General features: G+C 42.8%; 1 protein-coding gene across 1 annotated transcript in view; it reads right to left on the bottom strand.

The window, feature by feature from the left end:
* Fbxl7 (F-box and leucine-rich repeat protein 7) overlaps nt 1-18,745 on the bottom strand; it is a gene marked incomplete at its 5' end in the record, with an annotated part of 384,288 nt that extends 365,543 nt beyond the window's left edge. Inside the window, 1 exon segment of the mRNA XM_005386127.2 lies at nt 18,528-18,745. Coding sequence (XP_005386184.1) covers nt 18,528-18,564 — 37 coding nt within the window.

Raw genomic sequence — 18,745 nt, 5'->3', positions numbered from 1 at the left:
AGAATCCTAGCTTATTAGGATGGTAATCATAATAGCATTGTATTTAATCAAATCTAAACTCTCCTCTCTCTCACTGCCTACTCAACACTTTCATCTTCCAGTCAACATAACCTTAAACACACTGTATCTAAAACCTCCCAGTCATGCTTCTGAGATTATGCAAGCAGTAGCACCAAGGTATCTTAAATCTGATGAAATGCAGAGCACAGTAACTCCATAGCGGTGATGAGCATGTGCCAGGCACTATGTATTTACTGACTCGGTCCATCTCTCTTCTTGGAAGCAAGAATTGCTGTACGTTCTATGTTCCAGATGCAAGCAGTTGGCACAGCCAGTTTGAATCTGTACAACTCTGCCCTCAACTCTGCTCTTAGCAACCATGCTCACTACTGTGCCTCACACAAGGTATGTGTTGGGTCACTGTAAGTCTCTGCCCTCAGGAGTCCTCAAAAGGGGAATATCTGACTACAGCATCTCCAGGGTCCTACCCAGCATTAAAACTTAGGTTTCTCTGATATTAAGGCATGTACCAGGTGTTTTAAAGAAACAATTGATCTTTAATCTTACTTCTTAAGTAACTTACGGAAGGATAGTATATCTCTTTCCATGTCCAAGAAGTGGCGGGTGGGGGGGGAATCTTGTATGACAAAATTGTGCTATTTTTGTTTTGGGTTAGGTAAGAATAATTTTAAATAAAGCACATACAGGAAATATTACCCTTTAGAAAACTTGGTCACTACTTTTGCACCACCTTCTAATTCAGCTATCTTTTAATTTTATAGTCTCGGATATTGGGGGACACTACAAAAATCACACCAGATCTGGTACATGGCATATAACTGGCTCTGTGGCTACTGAAAAATAGGAACAGTAAAGCGCGCGCAGGCGCGCACACACACACACACACACACACACACACACACACACACAGAGATACAATAGTATTTCCCATTGAATCAAGGACTCTCCAACAGATGGAATTTTCCCCACGATCTTTACAATCCTTGAAAGACCCTCTTAATGTGTAAAATGCCATCGGGAACTGCAAATCCAAGTGCTACTCCCATGAACACCAAATCTGTCTTCAAATTCCACCAACACTCTTACTTCTCTACTCCTGAGAATGTGTAGATCGGCTATCACACAAAGGTACTTCAGATGCTTTTATGCAATCTTTCCTCATACAAATAAATGATTTTCCCACTTCCCTCCATCCAGTGCTAACTAAAGGGGTTCTCCAAAAAAGGGGGAGAAACAAAAAAAAACTCTAGGCTCTCTTGTGACTTCTAGCTACAGATAAGGATTTCCTGTTTGAAAAATGAATTCCAGCAACGTTTTCCTGCTTTCCTAAGATTGTGGCAGAGTATATTCAAAGCCAATCCACTACTTTATTGAGCCAAATCAGGAAAATTTTAAAGTACTGTGAAGGGAATGATTGAGGTTGATTCTGACTCATCTCCCCTACAAAGGAGACCTGATGAGGTCCCCTGTCTTGTGAACAGCAGAGCCCAGATTCCACCTCTTTGGTTCTGGTTCCAAAGCTGCTTTGGCAGAAACCCCCTTCCCCCACCGTGTCCTCCTCTGACTTCCACAGACTCCTGAGTTCCTAGAAGATACATAAACACTGGATTGGTCACTGTATCTTGTAGGCAGCCGAAGCAAGTGCTGACGCATGGAAGATTCATGAATACCCACTGGCTAACTGAATTAACAAAGGAACGAAAGGCTTAGATGAACAAATGTCCAAACGTATCAGTCACTGAAAAAAATCTCTCAGATCTCGGGTGGTACTGAGTGAAAGACAGACAAGGCCAGAGTAACTTTGTGGCTTCCACAACCAACTCGGGAAATTCAGGTCAATCAGGGGTTATAGCGAGCTAGCAGGCAGCCAACACCCAAACCAGAGCTGCACCTGTCCTCTGGCCAACAGTCACAAATCCTAACAGTTCTTCCTTCGTTTCCTCTCTGAATGTCCCCACTGTACCCCTGCCTTAATTCCACCTGCACCCTGAGCTGCTGTGCTTGCCTGGGGCTCAATGACTCGCACCTCTTCTCTCACTCAAGTTCAAAATAAATTGAGTACATAATAAACAGTTGCAGGTAGGGCTGGGGATGTAGCTCAGCTGCACAGCACCTGCCCGGCAAGCTCGAGGTCCTGAGTTCGATTCCAGGTATTGAAAAAAAAAAGGAGTTGCAGGTAGAAAGGAAAAAAGCACCTTTATTTCTGGTAGAGGCTGTGGTTTTAGGTCTGCAGCCAGGTGGCTAATAATAAACCCAGGTGTCAGCAACTGGAGGCCAGCACTGGTCCACCCAGGGGCAGAGAAGCTTACCTTAGAGGAGCTGCTTCCTGAGAGCAATTTTCTCCATGAACAGGACAAAGCAAAGATGTCAATCTTATTCCCCCCAAATTCACAAGTCAGGTAAACTCTAGGGCAGGAGTTAAACTAACGACACACTTTTCACTTGGGAAGAAGTATAATAGGCGGAGAAGTGATTCACCGCAAATCCTATAACCCACAGGCCTGTCCAGAGATTTTTCTCACTGTATTTAAGGCTGCCCTTGCTAAGCATTTGCCACTGCGGCCACCTGCTCCATGTTGCTTTGGTGCTCCTGTGAACCCGTCTGCTTTCCGAGAGTGATGTTCAACTTACATTACCCTCTGCTCTTTCCCAGCTTACTGACTAGTTCCTGCCTCATTGTCTGACCTCGTGTTGTCCCCAGCTTCCTTCCCAGCCATGCCTGGCAACTTCTTACCCATCTTTCCAGACTCATCTCAAGGTGATCTCAAATGAGAAGTCTTCGTGAACTTCCACAGCTAGAGGTCACCATGGCCAGTCTTGGGTATTCTATGTATGCTTCAGTTTTGTCATTCATGTTTCTTCCAGTATATTATTATATTCTATCCGCCAAACTGTAGGCTCTTTAGGGCAAGAATAATTTCATATGTACATACAATATGCTTTAACTACCCAATATACAGTACAGTTTCTGATAGATAATTACAGATACTTCCTGGATTAAAGATATGCAAGTAGCTAGTGCAAAGCAGGACATAAAATTTCCATGCAAATAAAATGTCATTGTGGTTCAGAGTAGATATAGGAAAATAAGGGGTTCACTATTATAAAATAGTTAAGAGAAATCAAAGAAAATTTCATTTTAAGAAGGTAAGACCACTGAGGCAGGAGGATCCTTACGAGTTCAAGACCAGCCTGGGCTACAAAGTGAGCTCAAAGTCAGCCTGAACTGTATAACAAGACCCTGTCTTAAAACGACAAAAAGAAGGTAAGACTGAGTAGGGCCAGGTCAGGATGGGTAAGAATATTCAGCAAAGAATATTCAAAGAAACACAAGACAAAAGACACATGTCTAGGAAAGCTAAAAATATGGTAAGGGAATGCTAAGTTTCCCAAATTGTCCAGGAATAGTGTGCATACAGAAAATATCTAAAAGAACTGTGGAGAGAGAATCCAGCTACAGAATATATTTGAGCACCAGGTAAACTATATTTTGATTTAATTTATAGACAATGAGAGTTGAAAATCGTTTTCTAAAGTAGTACTCAGTTAATTATGGCAGAGAAACTATGTAAAATCTGGATCCTTCTAGTAGTGATACTAATAAGCTAAATAATTTGTTTTTCAATTAATTCTAAATTTCTCAGAATCACAGTAACTCTGAGTTTATAATAATTTGATAACCTCAGTGGAACAATATTTAGGCATAATAAAATGACTAATAAACTATTGAGATGATCACAAGACTACATATTAATTAGCAGTCATTTTTCATCTAGCTCATGATTCAACTCCAGCATGTTTAGTTTAGCTAATTCATCTGTACTTAGTATTGGTCCCTCGTGTAATAAGCAGTACGTATTTTCCAATTCTCTTAATGGCCAGTGACACAAAATGTGGATCTCAGGCAAAAACTGCTATGATCATCTGCTGTTTTTTCACTAACTCTTTTGCACTGTTTTGCTCCAACCATGGTGAGCTTCAGAGATCACCCTTCAAGGAAGAAAAAACCCTGTAGGAATTATTGAGGTGTCTGATTTCAGTACCATGTTGAACAAAAGCATCACATAGATAGATGGTCTCTAGACCCATCTGCAGTCAATTCTGAGCTATAGCAGCAGAACAACGCCAAGCAAATTCCATGAAGATCTTCCAAAAGCAGTACAAATAGCAGCAACCAGGAACCATATAACCTTGTTCTGCTCTTTTCCAACAAGCGTTACGGCTTATGTCTAGATATCCCTTAAAGTCTCATGGGGTCATAGGTAGGGCCTATCAGAGGTGGCTGGATCTAGAGTGTGTGATGATGGGATTAAGTCTGCGATACTGGGGTCACAAACTTATTAGTTCAGTGACTGGTTTGGCATAGTTCTGGATGTAAATAATGGGAAGGCCTAACCTGAGTTTGAGTGCTACCTGCCATAACGGCATGTAGCCTGAGTAGAATACAAGGGACAGAAATGGGCTGCTGTGTCCACTTGTTGCTTCTTCAGTACTTCACTGCTTTGCTACTTTCTGCCTGCCATGGACTGTTTCTCTTCTGTCCGATGCTCTCCTCTGCCATGCCACCCTGCCTTGGAGCTGGTCAACTATGAACTAAAACCTCTACCAATTGTGAGCTACAATCACCCTTTCCTCCTTCAACTTTGGATGTTGGGTGTGTTGTTTCAGCATGAGAAAAGTAACTAAAACATCAAGTCATCTTAGTGTGTAGGGCTTGATTTACTGATAAAAGAAATAAAAAGATTACACAAGGACCCCCAGCAGAAAACCAGTGCCTGACTCTTAACTGTCAGTTGATGAATCCCTTCTTCTAAAGTCAGTCAGGATTCCCAGGAAGAAGATGATTCTGTCTGTGTCTAGTGACAAAACACCATCCTATTCCATATTATTTATGGTCCTATGTTGGGTTCCCCCACAAAGGGCCTTGAGATGATTTGAGTGCAGATGGTTTATTGAGAAATACTTGCCATCAGTCCCTCCTCTAATAAGCACTGAGTATTTGCAACTCGCTTAATGGCCAGTAACACAAAGTATTGATTTTAAAGAATAGAAACTGTGATCAGAATCACACTCATGAATGGTAAGGGAAAAAGGAAGACTGAAGAGAGACACCACTGCAATGCAGGACTCAGCCAACTCCATGGGGAGCCCTGGGCCCAAGGTGGCCCTTCACCGTGCTCCCAAGTTGTGGGCTGCCTCGGCCCCTCATGAGATGTGAGCTGTGTGCCATCAGTGGCCAACAGCCTATGCAGCTGGGAGTATGAGGGCGTTGATCCTAAAGGGACAATATGGACTTGGAAGCACGGCTGCTCCGTGTTATTCTCAAACCCACAAAGTGAATGAGGACAAAGAAAGAAGCATGATGAGGAAGAGAGAAATGGGTTCAAAAGAAATACCTGGACTCAAAACATCTATTTTAGTATCCTAAATCCGGTGCTGGGGATTTAGCTCAGCGGCACAGTGCCTGCCTGGCAAGCGCGAGGTCGTGAGTTCAATTCCCGGTACCAGAAAAAAACCAAACTAGTATCCTAAATCCTCATCATTTGTGTCACCGTGGCACAGCTATGTCCTTCTTTCCTGCTTCAGTCTCTTCCCCTATAAAGTGCTTTGAGTTACTTTCACCACTGCAATACTCTTGATACTATTCCGCAGCTCATTCTTGGTCAGTGCCCAAAGTCCCCTCATTACCTACCGCAAAGCTTACACAGATTCTCAGGGGTAAAGGACACTGAAAATCTCCAGCAGCATTTGAAGTTCACTTTGGTTAACTGTGAAGAGGTGACCTTCGGCAACAGCAAATTCACATGTACGCCCTGCAGTGGACGCACAGCAATTCCACCATGAAATGAGATTTGCAGGCAGCAACTTGGGGATTTCGACATTAGATTGAATACAATTATTCAGTTAGTTGTATCTTTATTACCCTTGCTCCCCCTTGTGAGGCAATTTTCCTTATTAGAAGTAAAGCAACCCCAACTGAAGCACTTAAAAAATGATCCTTTTCCTGTTTTTATTAGCCAGTATCAAAGAAATAACTATTTGAAGCACAACCAACAGGAGGGAATTGGTTTTTTATTGCTCAGTTCATGTTGTTATGGCTTTAGAAGTAGAGAAAGACTCCCCAAGGAAATACTGTCTCTCAAAACAAGCTGGTAGTACAATCAACAGGAGAGGTCTTTCAAGATGTGGAAAATAGACACAAATATTAAAATATAATTAGATAAGGAAAGTGGATGCAAAATAACATATGAAAAGTAAGTAGTTCTGGATAGAAATGCTATTACTTAAAATGTACTTTCAGAACAACACACACAATATACAGTACCCAAACAGTGCCCAGTAAGGCTTTTCTGAGCAAAGGAGTAACTGTTGATCATTACAATCAAAAATCAAAAACCAAAAAGTGACTGTATAAGCATCTGCTATGAATCTGAATTTACACACTGGCACCTCAGAACAAATGCCCGTCAGGGTCAGGATCCCTGCACCAACAGGACACGGCATCCATTCATCTGGTCTGAACACACCTTCAACAAACAAACAAGTGAAAACATGTATCTCTAAGTAGGAACCACACCACAGAATGATTCCTTCAATGTGACAGCCACATGTCCTTGCTTCACAACCCAAGCTCCACTTCCAAAGAGTATTTCCTTCTTCTTTAGCTTGTTCTTATCATGATCCTTTATCTGAAGCTGCTCCTCTAACAGATGCCTTATCACTTTAAAAGAAGAAACCAACACATTAATTCTATTTCTCAAATTCCTTACAGAAGGGTATAGTATATTTCTCTTTATTGACAGAAAAAAAAAAACAGATAAAAGGACTACATAGTTGGATAAGTTTACAGGCAAGGGTGTTTAACTACAGTCTTGTATACACGTATGCAGCCATAGATACTACAGATCAGGAGTGTTTCTCTTTTATTCTTATTCACATTTTAACGACATGGACAGCCAGGGGCAAGGAACTTACTACAAACCATTCCAGTCACAGCAAACACACATAATAACCTTGACATTTTGTAAAGCAAATAGAAGAAAAGTAGAAATGCAAAGCCCCAAGATAAATTAGATCAATATGAGTTCCAAAAAATTCAAAAGCTTATGACTCTTTAATCCAGAGGGAGATGACAAAAGCAAAGAAATGATTGATTAAAGATCAAATTCATAAGATGTTTTCTATATTAATGTTGTAAGTCATCATATAAAGCAATTTGCAAGTCAGTCCATACCAATGTTACAAAACAGTACAATTTTCAGTTAAGAAAACCATACACAGGGGCTGGGGATTTAGCTCAGCAGCAAAAGTGCCTGCCTGGCAAGCGCAAGGTCGTGAGTTCGGTTCCTGGTACCGGAGAAAAACCAAGAAGAAAAAAAAAAAAAAAAGAAAACCATACACAGTAGCGTTCTACTCAATACTAATTGAAAATAGTTAAGTTGACAATACTCTAAGTTGGTGTGAATGAAATCATCAATAATTGCCTACAGTAGTGCTTAAAAACACATATTTCAGCCAGGCGTAGTGGTGCACACCTGCAGTGCCAGCACTCGGGAGGCTGAGGTAGGAAGATTGTTGAGAGTATGAGACCAGCCTGGGCTATAAAGTGAGCTCAAGGCCATCCTGAACTGCACAGGGAGACCCTGTCTCAAAAAAGACACCCCCCCCAAAAAAAACCCACATATTTCGTGTTTCCTTAAATGTACTGAATTCCTTTTACCTAGAGGAAGATATACTTACATTGCTAAAGAATAAATGTCTAAGTTAAAATATCCTCAAAAACAAATGTATGTCCATAGGAACTTTTAAAAGAAAAAATAAAATGTCCAAGTCTAATAAAGGGTCCCTGGAAATACGGTAGGGCTCTCTCTATGTGTTTTTAAACCCAACACAGTGAAGGCCTCCAGTTGCATCCTCAGTTATTCGTTTCACAAACTACACTGAGGACTTACAGGGTGATCAGAGTTGTGGTCACATGAGGTTGAGTGTGTAGTACAATAAGCAACAAAAAAAGCACAAAGGAACAGACAGAGAAGTAGGGAGTAAACTAGAGATGAGTGAGTGGAAGTAAGGCAATTGATGTCTAAATATATAACATGGGCTTTTCATCAACAGTGACAGACCTAGAATTACTTTTGATACCAAGTCTTCCTGAAGGGCTTGCCCGAGACCTAACCCTTTGTAAAATGTGATCGTGCAACAACAAAGGATGCAAGAGGACTAAAGAGAATCAGGACTCAGGTGCTGCTGAGGGTCTGAACTTTATTTTGTTTTGTTTTGTTTTTCTTCCGGTACCAGGAATCGAACTCACAACCTTGTGCTTGCCAGGTAGGCACTGTGCCACTGAGCTAAATCCCCAGCCCAGGGTCTGAACTTTAGCTAATTTGCTGATCTTCCAGCAACAAAATAATTTTCCATAATATCCCAAGTGCAGCTGAGGCTTGGTTTGGTTTGGTTTGGTTTAGCTCGGTTTGTCGGTTTGATTTGGTTTGGTCCGCAGGACAGAGAGTCTGGCTGAGCTTTATCAACTAGCAAGGGCTACTGAACAATGTCATTTAGTAAGGGACATTTATCCCACAGTAATTCTCATTGCAAAGCATTCTCATTATAACAACTTTGTGACTGTGACACTGCTCCCTTGAGCCATGGTGTAGCCTCTGTTCCAAGCTGACCAATAGGCACCAGCCCTTTCTAACTCTAGTAAACCCACAAAAGCAGCTGAAGGATCCCATCTTGACTATCAAGCTCCTATTTTTATGACCAGGGTGAGCAATTTAAAAGACTAGCAAGAATTCCTATTGATAATCCTCTAACATGCTGACATTCTTTATTTCTTGCAGCATTTAAGAGAGAGCCGTGGTGCACAAGGCAGTGTACCAAACTTAGAATCAGAATGCATCCACCTAATTTCACCATCAAATCAAAGTTAGTCATTAATCTACCTAGGGTTCAGTTTCCTCATCTACAAACTAATGGTAGTGATAGACACAATCCCTATGATGATAAATGAGATCAATTTCTAAAATGCTTTATGGTTTAGCAATTTCGTAGACACAATCGTGAAGAAACCTCTCAGGACCTGGCAATAAAGGAAGGCAAATTCCCAAATACGTTTTAGACTAACTCCCCATCTTAACTGCTGTTTAAAATCTGTACTTTTAAAATCAGAAGGAATTTTTAAGACATAAATTCTAAACTACTTATGCAGCAATAAAAACGTATGCACTTTTCTGAGCCCTCTATTAGCGTTTGTTTATGAGCAGGTACAAAAGTTACCCCAGCTGAAGGGCTATCTCAGCACAAAGACAATTTAAAGTTAATCATGCTCCGGAGAAGCCAGAGGACAGCCTCTCAGCTTTACTTTGCACTTTGCACACACTAAGAATATGCCAATTATGTTATATGCTCAAGTTATTACGGATACTAGGGAGCCTGCCAATTTGTCAGCAGATCGTTGCCTAGCGAGCCGTTAATCTGTCCTTTGGAGAGCTTCAGAAACTGAGCTGAAAGCTTCCTTCAGAAGGTGTCTTTTGTTTTTGATCACCTACTCCATAAAACTGTCACTTACACCCCCTCCCCGCTACGTCTCACTCAGTGCAATTCTTTGGAACACACAAACAAAACATAGATTGGGATTTTGGCTGCGACTCAAATGACAAGGCGAGAAGGGTCACGGGCACAGGGATGCTAGCGGAGCGATCGGAATTTCAGGCCTGGCTCTTCTGCTCCCTGCTGTGCGACCCAGGCAGGATGTCACCCTCCAAGCTTCTCTGTCAGCATCTGTGAAGTGCGATGGGCAGTGCCTGTGGCTCAGATGCCAAAGGGAAGAAGTGGTACCCAGTAGATGCTCAGTAACTGTTAACTGCTTTTATGAAAACGAAGGAAGCTATAATAAACTCGGCAATAGCCAAACCTGCCAAATACTAGTTAATATTTTCTGAGTTTTTTAAAGAAAACAAGTAAGTAGAACATCAGTTCTGTCCTTTACATGTAAGGGAAATTGGGGCTCATTTACCCTCTTGCTTCCTTCCCTTATATTTATGTTCTTTCTTTCTCTCCCACTGTGTCCTCAGTCCTATACATTGTTCCTTCTCTCAGGGTTCAAGCTACCACTAATAGCTTGACAGACTTGGCCTTGATCTTAATTAAACGTATCCAAGACGCTCCCACAATTTGACCCAAGTACCTGCTTGAACCAAAAGGTTCAACTGCACATGTATGCAGACTTTTTCTGACTTCACCTTGCCAAAACATGGCTTGCTTGCAGCAATGAAGTCAATCCACAAGAAAGTCTTGAAATCTCTCTCTAGAAATTCTAATTGTCTTTCCACTGCTACATTTGCTCAGAAAATGCATAAAGGAATTTACCACAGTAAGGGTAGCAAACAAAAAATGTTTTAATAACATTTCTACACATTGCTCAAGGCGTCTAAAGTTACAATTATGAGTTCATGCAGTGTGAACAACTGTTTCTCATTTTGTTACTGGTTTAAGAATTCAAATAGGAATTGATAGAATGAGCACATCTAATGCACAACTTAATAGAGATTTACGGCTTCAGAAACAGTCTACAATTTTTCAACCGTGGAACGAGGAAAATGTTGACCATGTGTTTATATTTCATTACCGAGGAAAATTCAGAGATGGTTAGTGATTACTCATGTCAAAAGTTTTAAAGCTATACCTCTTTGGGGTATTAACAACTGCATTTTGGAAGTTTCTGCCCAATGATTTCCATTTGCCTTCCCTGCAGCATGTGGGCTTGGGAAACACCCAGGCTGCCAGGCCGTTCTGCCCTTTCACTGGAGCATACAAGGGTCCTCACCTATATGGAGCCCCCAGGAATCACTCTGAACTCAACCAAAGTGTGTGGGGGCACCGTGAGGGTGAGCCACAACACAAAACAGCTTCTCGGAAGAGCTTAAGCTACTTCTCTAAGTAACCTGAGGGAGTTTGTGCGTTTGTTGTTTAAAAAACATCTCTTTGGCATTTCAGGAATTGTAGATAGTGTCCTGAGCTATCCTAATTTATAGAGTAGTTCGACCTTAGGGTACATCTTCCACCTACCACCTGGACCACATGCAGCATGTGAGGAGAATCAGCATTCTGAGAAATAGCTCTCACTGCCGTGCTCTGAAGTTACTGACCGCAGTGGTTTACAGAAGGCCTGTGTGTGTCCCCCGAAAGATTTGTGTGTTGCAATTTAATTCCCATTGCGAGGTTTCAAGAGGATGCAGACTTAATCAGACTGTGGTATTTAGAGTTGAGGCCTTTGGGAAGTGACCAGAGCTACATAAAATCATCAGGGTGGTTTACCATGATTAAATCTCAGTTGCTTCACAAGAGAGAAAAACCAAAACACATACAGACACATACTATCTCTTGCGATATGATGCTCTGTACATCCTCATAACTGCCAGAAAGAAGGGCATCACCAGATATGGTCCCTTGTACTAGAAGTATAAGCCAAAATAAACCTCTTGTGTTTTAAAATAGCCTCAGGTATTTCATTATAGTAGTGAAAAAGCTGAACCAATGCACTGGCCTCCATGCCTGGCTTCTCAATTACACTTTGAAGCTCCTTACAGCAAGTCTTTCCCTATCTAGAGATCAGTGAGAGAGTGAGTGAGTAAATGGCAGTGAGTAAATGGAAGGAGTCTGAATTTCTGCGATAAACAAGTAAGAAACCCCACAATCTTGGGAAGTTCAGCTCATCCTGACTTTATTCCCATAGGGAAGGAAGGACAGACAGCTACTGAGGCCCCGCCTGGCAGATGGGATGTATAGGTGCCTCGGCATCTTTATAAGGAGATTCACTGTCTGCTTAGTCAGTTTGTAGCTTCTGATCAAACGTCAGTAGCAAACAATACCAATGATAGTCTCATAATGTGAAAGTATTGATCCAAGGCTTTCAGTATAAACACAACTAAAGGTCTTGCTTCAGGTTTAGTAGATCTACATGTTCTAAGTTAATACTGAAAGTAACAGCAACAGTATAAGCAGAGTCCATACCCATGATACACCGAAAATAAGAAATCCTTTCTCAAATCTAATTTTTGATGCTCCCAAGAGGCAAATAAGCACGTACAATTCATAAATTTATCAATTAACATCTAAATATATTTCAGTAGAAATACATGCATATAATAATACATGTGTACAACATCAAATTAACTCAGGGAAAGTGAGGAGACAGCTTTTTAAGTTAACCGAGAGAGACGCATTAAGGGAAACAAAGTAGCAGCATGCATTACCAAGAAATAATACCCTCCATCAAACATAACCACAGGGGACTGGGGTTTCCTAGGGAACTCCACCACGGGTCAGACGGCGGATGGGCTCACTCCAAACACACATCCCTGGTACCACATCCTTCACAGTGATCATCCTGTTACTTGCCGGACTCCCTCCTCCCTAGGGACTCAGCTCAGATCTGTACAGTTCTCATCATTGAACAGTCTTGGTGCCAAATGTAACTTCTGTAACTTAAAGACACTGCTCTTTGTTTGGCACGCTGCAATTTAATTTTCATCGTGACAGCTCTTCAAATATTATGGTTAAGGTATGAAGTTTCAAAACTTCATTTCTTTCTTTCTTCGTGCATTCAGAGAATTTGTTAGCTCTGCGTTTTGTTCCAGCTGCTCTCACGTACCGTAATACAACCCCAAGGCCATTTTAAAATGCACACCATCTAGAAGGAGTCACCGTTCCAACTGACAACCAAAGTTTGGAAAGCAGTCTCCGGAGAAAACACAAAATGTGGGGTAAAGGCAACAGTGACTTACAATTACACAAAATCAATCCAGAATTCATCCTGTTTCAATGGCATGAGTTAAGATAAAGCTTATCTGAGTTGATTCTTAAGTGGAAAGAAAAATTATCTCTTTATTCTCTTTTATTTCAAATTGCAAAGAGATGGAAAGAAAAATTATCTCTCTTTTCTCTTTTGTTTTAAATGTGCAAATAGACTCTCCAAATCTCTGAAAATATCTTCTCTCTGACAGAACAAATAGTATCCTCAGTTGTACGATTGCTTTTATTTGAACTAGACAGTGGGACAGTATCTTTATCTTCTGATTTGTATCAGAATGGAATCATTTACTGGAGGCAAAACATGACCACCTACTTGTATTTCAAAATTAAAGTGATCTCTGAAGGTATCCTCAGGCCAGTATGCACGTCTCCAGTTAGTCAGGCAACATCTACCAATCAAAGCAATAAAAGGACAGTATGCACATTTGAGAGCATTTCCTGGGCCTTCTCCTTCCATTCCTTTAACTGAAATCCCAAATAATCTGACAAAATATAACTGGGTGAAACATATTAGCAAAGAATCTAGCCAAAAACTATGTCCAGTGACTCTGTTCCATGGTAGCTACTACAGAACACTGACAATGCAGTACTTTGCTTAAGATGATAATCAGTGCCCTTGCACACTAAAAGGGATTCAATGTTGGTGTCTCCACGGAATTCATATACTGGAAGCCCAATGGCAATGCGAGAGTGTTTGGAAGTAGAGCTTACAGGAGGTAATTAGATCAGTGAGGTGACCCGCCATGGAGTGAGTATCTAGGTCACCTCAGGGATGAGATTAATGTACTCATAGGGAATCCCTGCAATCTCAGCTACTCAGCAGGCTGAGGCAGGAAGACAGCAAGTGTAAGCCCAGTGAGCTTCTGCCTCAAAATTGTAAAAAAGGTTAGGGATGTCAGCCAGTGACACAGTACCCCTGGGTTCAATCCTCAGTACCATGAAGCAGAAAGAAGACAGGATCAAGATCAAGATCATGATCAAGAATAATAACTTTTTCTGCTAGGGCAAAATTCAAGTTTGCCTTTTTCTGCTAGGGCAAAATTCAAGTTTGCCTATAGGCAGTAGGGGTCGGGGCTGCAAATTAGATCATTAATCTGAATATTCACTATGGCTTAGGAAAACAACACACTTTACAAAGAGGCACTCTGGCTGGCTGGGGATAGAGCTCAAAGGCACAAGCGCCTGCCTGGCAAGTGCAAGGTCCTGAGTTCAATTCCCGGTCCCAAAGAAGTGGGAAGGAGAGGAGAAAGAGAAGGAGCAGGGGGACAGACTCGTGTGTAGACACCAGAAAAAGCAGGCAATCTGCAGTACAGAAAGGGCCCTCAGCACCTGATTGGCCCCTGACCTCTGACTTCCAGCTCCAGACTACCAGAAACAAATGTCTATAGTTAGTAAGCCATGCAACATATACTTTCTCACAGCAGTTTGAGCTAAGACAAGTATAACGGGTATTCACCTCCGTTTACTAACACAGTTGTTCAAAGCAGCAGCAGGCTATCTGGATCCTCAAAGCTCAGGCCCCCATTTCCTTTAAGTCTTGGTCTACATGCCAACTTCTCCACAAGGCCAAGGCTGACCAATGAACACTGCAATACCCTCTCCACCCACCCTCCCCACTCCCTTCAGCTGCCAGTTTTCTTTATGCAGACATCTTAGCCCCTCATAATAAACCTTATGGTTTACTGAATTACTCAGTGTGCTAGCAGCCTATTTCCTTTTCTTCACAGCAACACACACGGACATAAAACTGACAGGGACGGGATCTTTATTTACTGATTTATCAAAAGCAACCAGACACCATGGCACATCGTGGAACGCAAAACGTCAGCAGATGCTAGTTCATGAACGAACCGATGACTGCATTACACAGCACTGACTCAAAGCTCTAGCTCATCCCCTACTCGCTACAGGACTCTGGGGAAATTCTCATCCTCTGGTCCTCAGTTTCCTTAACAGTAAAATAGGGCACGCATGAGTCCCCGCTCCACAGGATCATCTTGAGAATGCCGTGATACAGTGCATGTTAGGCGCTTAGACTCATGCCCTGGACATGGCAAACATTCAATAAGTGTTAGTTGTCATCATCATTATTATTTCAAGATAGGTTTCCCAAAGTGGTGATGGACTTGTGAAGATTTACACTCTCTGGGCAACTAGCTCTCTTCATCTGACAGCAGCAGTCTGCGATGGCAAAAAGGCTCTGGATAGAGCAAAGGGTTCCAGGGATGAAACCCCACCACTGCGGCCTTTCCAGCTCCAGTTCAACAATACCCAGGGCTTTGCAAAGGAGCTGTTAACAGTGCAAGCGCTACTGCCTCTGACCTGCCGAAGTAGAGTAAACATAACAGTGAAACCACGCAGTAAGTGATGGTGAGGCTCAGACACCTTAAAAGGCAGGGAAAGCAGCTCCCTTCTTCCCTACTTGAGCTGAGATTTGTTTATTTGGCTTAACTGGAGTCAAAGCTAATGGTTCTAATGGCTTTGAATCACCCAACTCTTTCTCTAGATTTCTACACGCTGGCTATAACTTGCAGTTTCTTAAGAGAAGATTTTTTAAAAATGGGCTTCCATAAAAGAATTTACCAGAACATACTAATCATTTAGACATCCGCTTATGTTTCTAGAAAGCTGAGGATCAAGAATGGTATGGTAACTTTTTCTGCTAGGGCAAAATTCAAGTTGGCCTACAGGCAGTAGGGGGTGGGGCTGCAAATTAGATCATTAATCTGAATATTCTCTACGGTTTGGAAAACAACACACTCTGCAAAGAGGCAGTTTGGCTGCGGATAGAGCTCAGAGGCACAAGCGCCTGCCTGGTAAGTGCAAGGTCCTGAGTTCAATTCCGGATACCAAAAACAAAAAAGAGGTACTCTGGGTTTGCATTTACACATACTTTGATCTCAGGAGAAAAGCAGGGATTTAAGGACCCACTGACTAGGGCATGTGAGAATATGTAAGGAAGATAGAGGTGAGAGGGAAAGAGGGTTGACAACAGGAGGAGGGGCATTTACTGATTTCTTAGCAGTCATAGCCTTAACTTCCTTATTAATTATCACATGTCTCCCTGAGGCTAATCTTCTCCGAAGTGGTCCATTAAAACATTATGAGAGTACAATGAAATAAATGACCACAGAGTCAAGGAAGAGATAATGACTAATCAGGCCACTATGGAAAACAAAGACCCAGGAGTAGGAGCTGGAATTAAATTCAGATCCTCAAACTGATGCTCCAGCTAGCCTCTTACGCAAAAAACATCTCAGAACTTTAGGGTGCATGTGATGAATAACTGGGGCATTTCAGATGGCATCCAAGATTTCCCTTTTGGACAGCCTCCCAGGCACCTCTGAGTTGGAAGCTTCTGCCCCATTGAATCTGCTAAGGTAAGGTAAACCTCCAGAATAACTTTTTTTTTAATGAAAAAAGTATTTTCCAAGAGCAGAGGAGTGTAAGATTACCAATGAAATACTGACATTCAAAAAGTTCTCCTAATTCAACAGTATCTGCATAGTTAGGAGGCACCTACAGGATGGTATCAACTGCTCTGAATTAGTAAAGGAGATTTCTGAGGCATACATAACCACCAATATTTTACAGTTGACTGGTCTCACTGCAGTCTACTGATATGCATTCATTGATCATTTCCCCCTTATCTCTGAAATACCAGGCCATGCCTAATTTGCACTAACTAGAAAATAACACTAATTAGTTAGAAAACTAACACTAGAAACTAACACTAATTCTAATTTTTTCTCCTAGGCTGTGATAGAGGAATCCTGACCCATTTGATAAGAGTCCATAAAAACTAAACTCAGTATATCTCTGTCCAAAACTTACAGTTTCTCCCCAAATTTTCCTATTGGTCTCCTTCAATCAGCTGAGCACAAGAGGGTTTCTTTTTCCTCCTATAAAAAGTCTACAGTGTATCTAAATCTGATCCCAGTAAAATCTGACTTCAGCTGAAGTGAAAATGCAGAGGTAGCATTTACTGTAACAGCTGGAGAACATTAGTTCCCTGTCTCTCCCCTTCTCTCCCAAGGGTTGAAAATTCTGCTGTTCAGACAGGAAGTCGTCATATACCACACACTGCACGATGCGAGAACGCTGGGGTGTAAGAACAAGTTGCAGAGGGTTTGGGAGTTCTGCGGAGGGGTTTTGCTGAGAACGAACAGGAGTGACTGTAGGTACTTCTCGGGCTGTTTAAGTGTCATAATGCACACATACGCAGAAGTGACAATCACACGGAACAATTACTGAAAGCTTCCTAGCTCATGTTAGAAAACTTAATCTTTCATTTCTCCACACATTTTAAAAACATTAACTTGAAGACATTTTGGGGAGTGGCCAAGATTCTCTAACAATCTTTTCTGGCATACTTTCACATTTGTTATCAAAAAATGACACCTCTAGCTTAAAAAAAAATAAAGCCGTCAAAATTATCTCACACATAACTGCCCAGGATAGAGGTGAAGATACACACCCACAGACAGAGATACACAGACACGCCTATGTACGCAAGGAATTTAAAACATGATGATCTGGAAAAGAAGGATTTAAACAAAAGGTTCGTGTGGATACGGCTTTTTGGGGTTGGTTTCTGCTGCAATTCCACAAAGCTGCTGAGACATGAACACAGACACAAACAAGGGAAAAGACCCCCACAGCCTGACCACAGCTCCAAGCTCTGGGCAGGAGATAAGAGTTTCCTGAACACCACATTCTAGAGAGCTGTTCTGCATTCCTGCAGTCTGCAGATCTGGCCCCTCCTTTGTAACCGCCCGTCCTCTGGGGCGCGTAGTAAAACCTACCCTTCCCTTCCAGTCCTCTCTAGGCACTTTCACTCCTTGCAAACCTTAACTTCTTCACCGCAGAAAGTAAAGCGCCTCTGCCCTGTGCGTACCGAGGGCACACTGTGAATCAACTGGGTTACAACACTACGGTTTTATGCAAAGAGGGGGGGGAGGGACGACGGAGACGCCAACCCACACATCCATCATCCTTTTAGAAGTAGGCGGAGTTTAAAGTTTCCCCAACTTCCAAGTTCCCACTTGACAGGCAATATTTCTATGCAATTTCCAGCCCCACGTAACAGATGGTCCTTTGCCCGTCTTGAGCCCCGAGAGAGCCCAAACAAAGCTCCTAGCCATTCCACGCCTCGCGGGACCTCTAGGTATTTATTTTCACGAAGCTGTCAGACCAGGGGCAGTCGGCAAAGGATGGAAGTTTAATTTCTCCTTCCCGGAGGAGTTTTTTCCTTTTCTTTCTTTTCACTCTTTCTTTCTTTTTTTTCTTCTTTTTTTCCTGCTACAGGAAAGTCCAGGGAAGTGGAGCACAAAGGCCTGGGAAAGTTTTACTGCGCGATTTTTACCAAACGTCCTCCACAATCTGCCAAACCACCATCCTACACCCCAGGTGTCCAGGGAAGGAAAGTTGAGGCTCACGTGCTTAGGAACAGCACAGCCGAACTCGAGCCGTCCCAAACACAGCCCGGGACGTTGCTTTCAGAGCCCACCCCTCCTCCCCCGTGGAAAAGCATCCTCCGGGCGCCGACCCACTCAGGAGTCGCTCCGGGCCACCGAAGACGGTGGCGGCCTAGACGGGGCGCCAAACGGGGTGCGCGAGGACCCTCCTTCGCGGCCGGGAGGGCCGAGGAAGGGGCGGGGCGCGATCCGGGGTCGGGGACGGCGGCCACTCACCCTCACTGCCGTACTGTTTGCCATTGTTCGCGCCCATCCTGCCGCCGTCATGCCCGCCGTCGCCCGGGACACCGCATAGCTGGGGCGCACCTCCCGCGCCGCTGGCCCGAGGAAAGCCCGCCCGAGGGGCCCGTTAGCTGCACATCGCCGGCGCTCGGGGCCGATCTGGCCCGGGGCGGCCCCGGCTCCGCGGTGGGAGGGGGCGCCGGGACCCTCCT

This window comes from Chinchilla lanigera, unplaced genomic scaffold (assembly GCF_000276665.1).
Source record: "Chinchilla lanigera isolate Chin_1 unplaced genomic scaffold, ChiLan1.0 scaffold00025, whole genome shotgun sequence".
Taxonomy (NCBI): domain Eukaryota; kingdom Metazoa; phylum Chordata; class Mammalia; order Rodentia; family Chinchillidae; genus Chinchilla; species Chinchilla lanigera.
The sequence above is the reverse complement of the archived record's forward strand: the minus strand, read 5'-3'. Positions and strand labels throughout refer to the sequence as shown.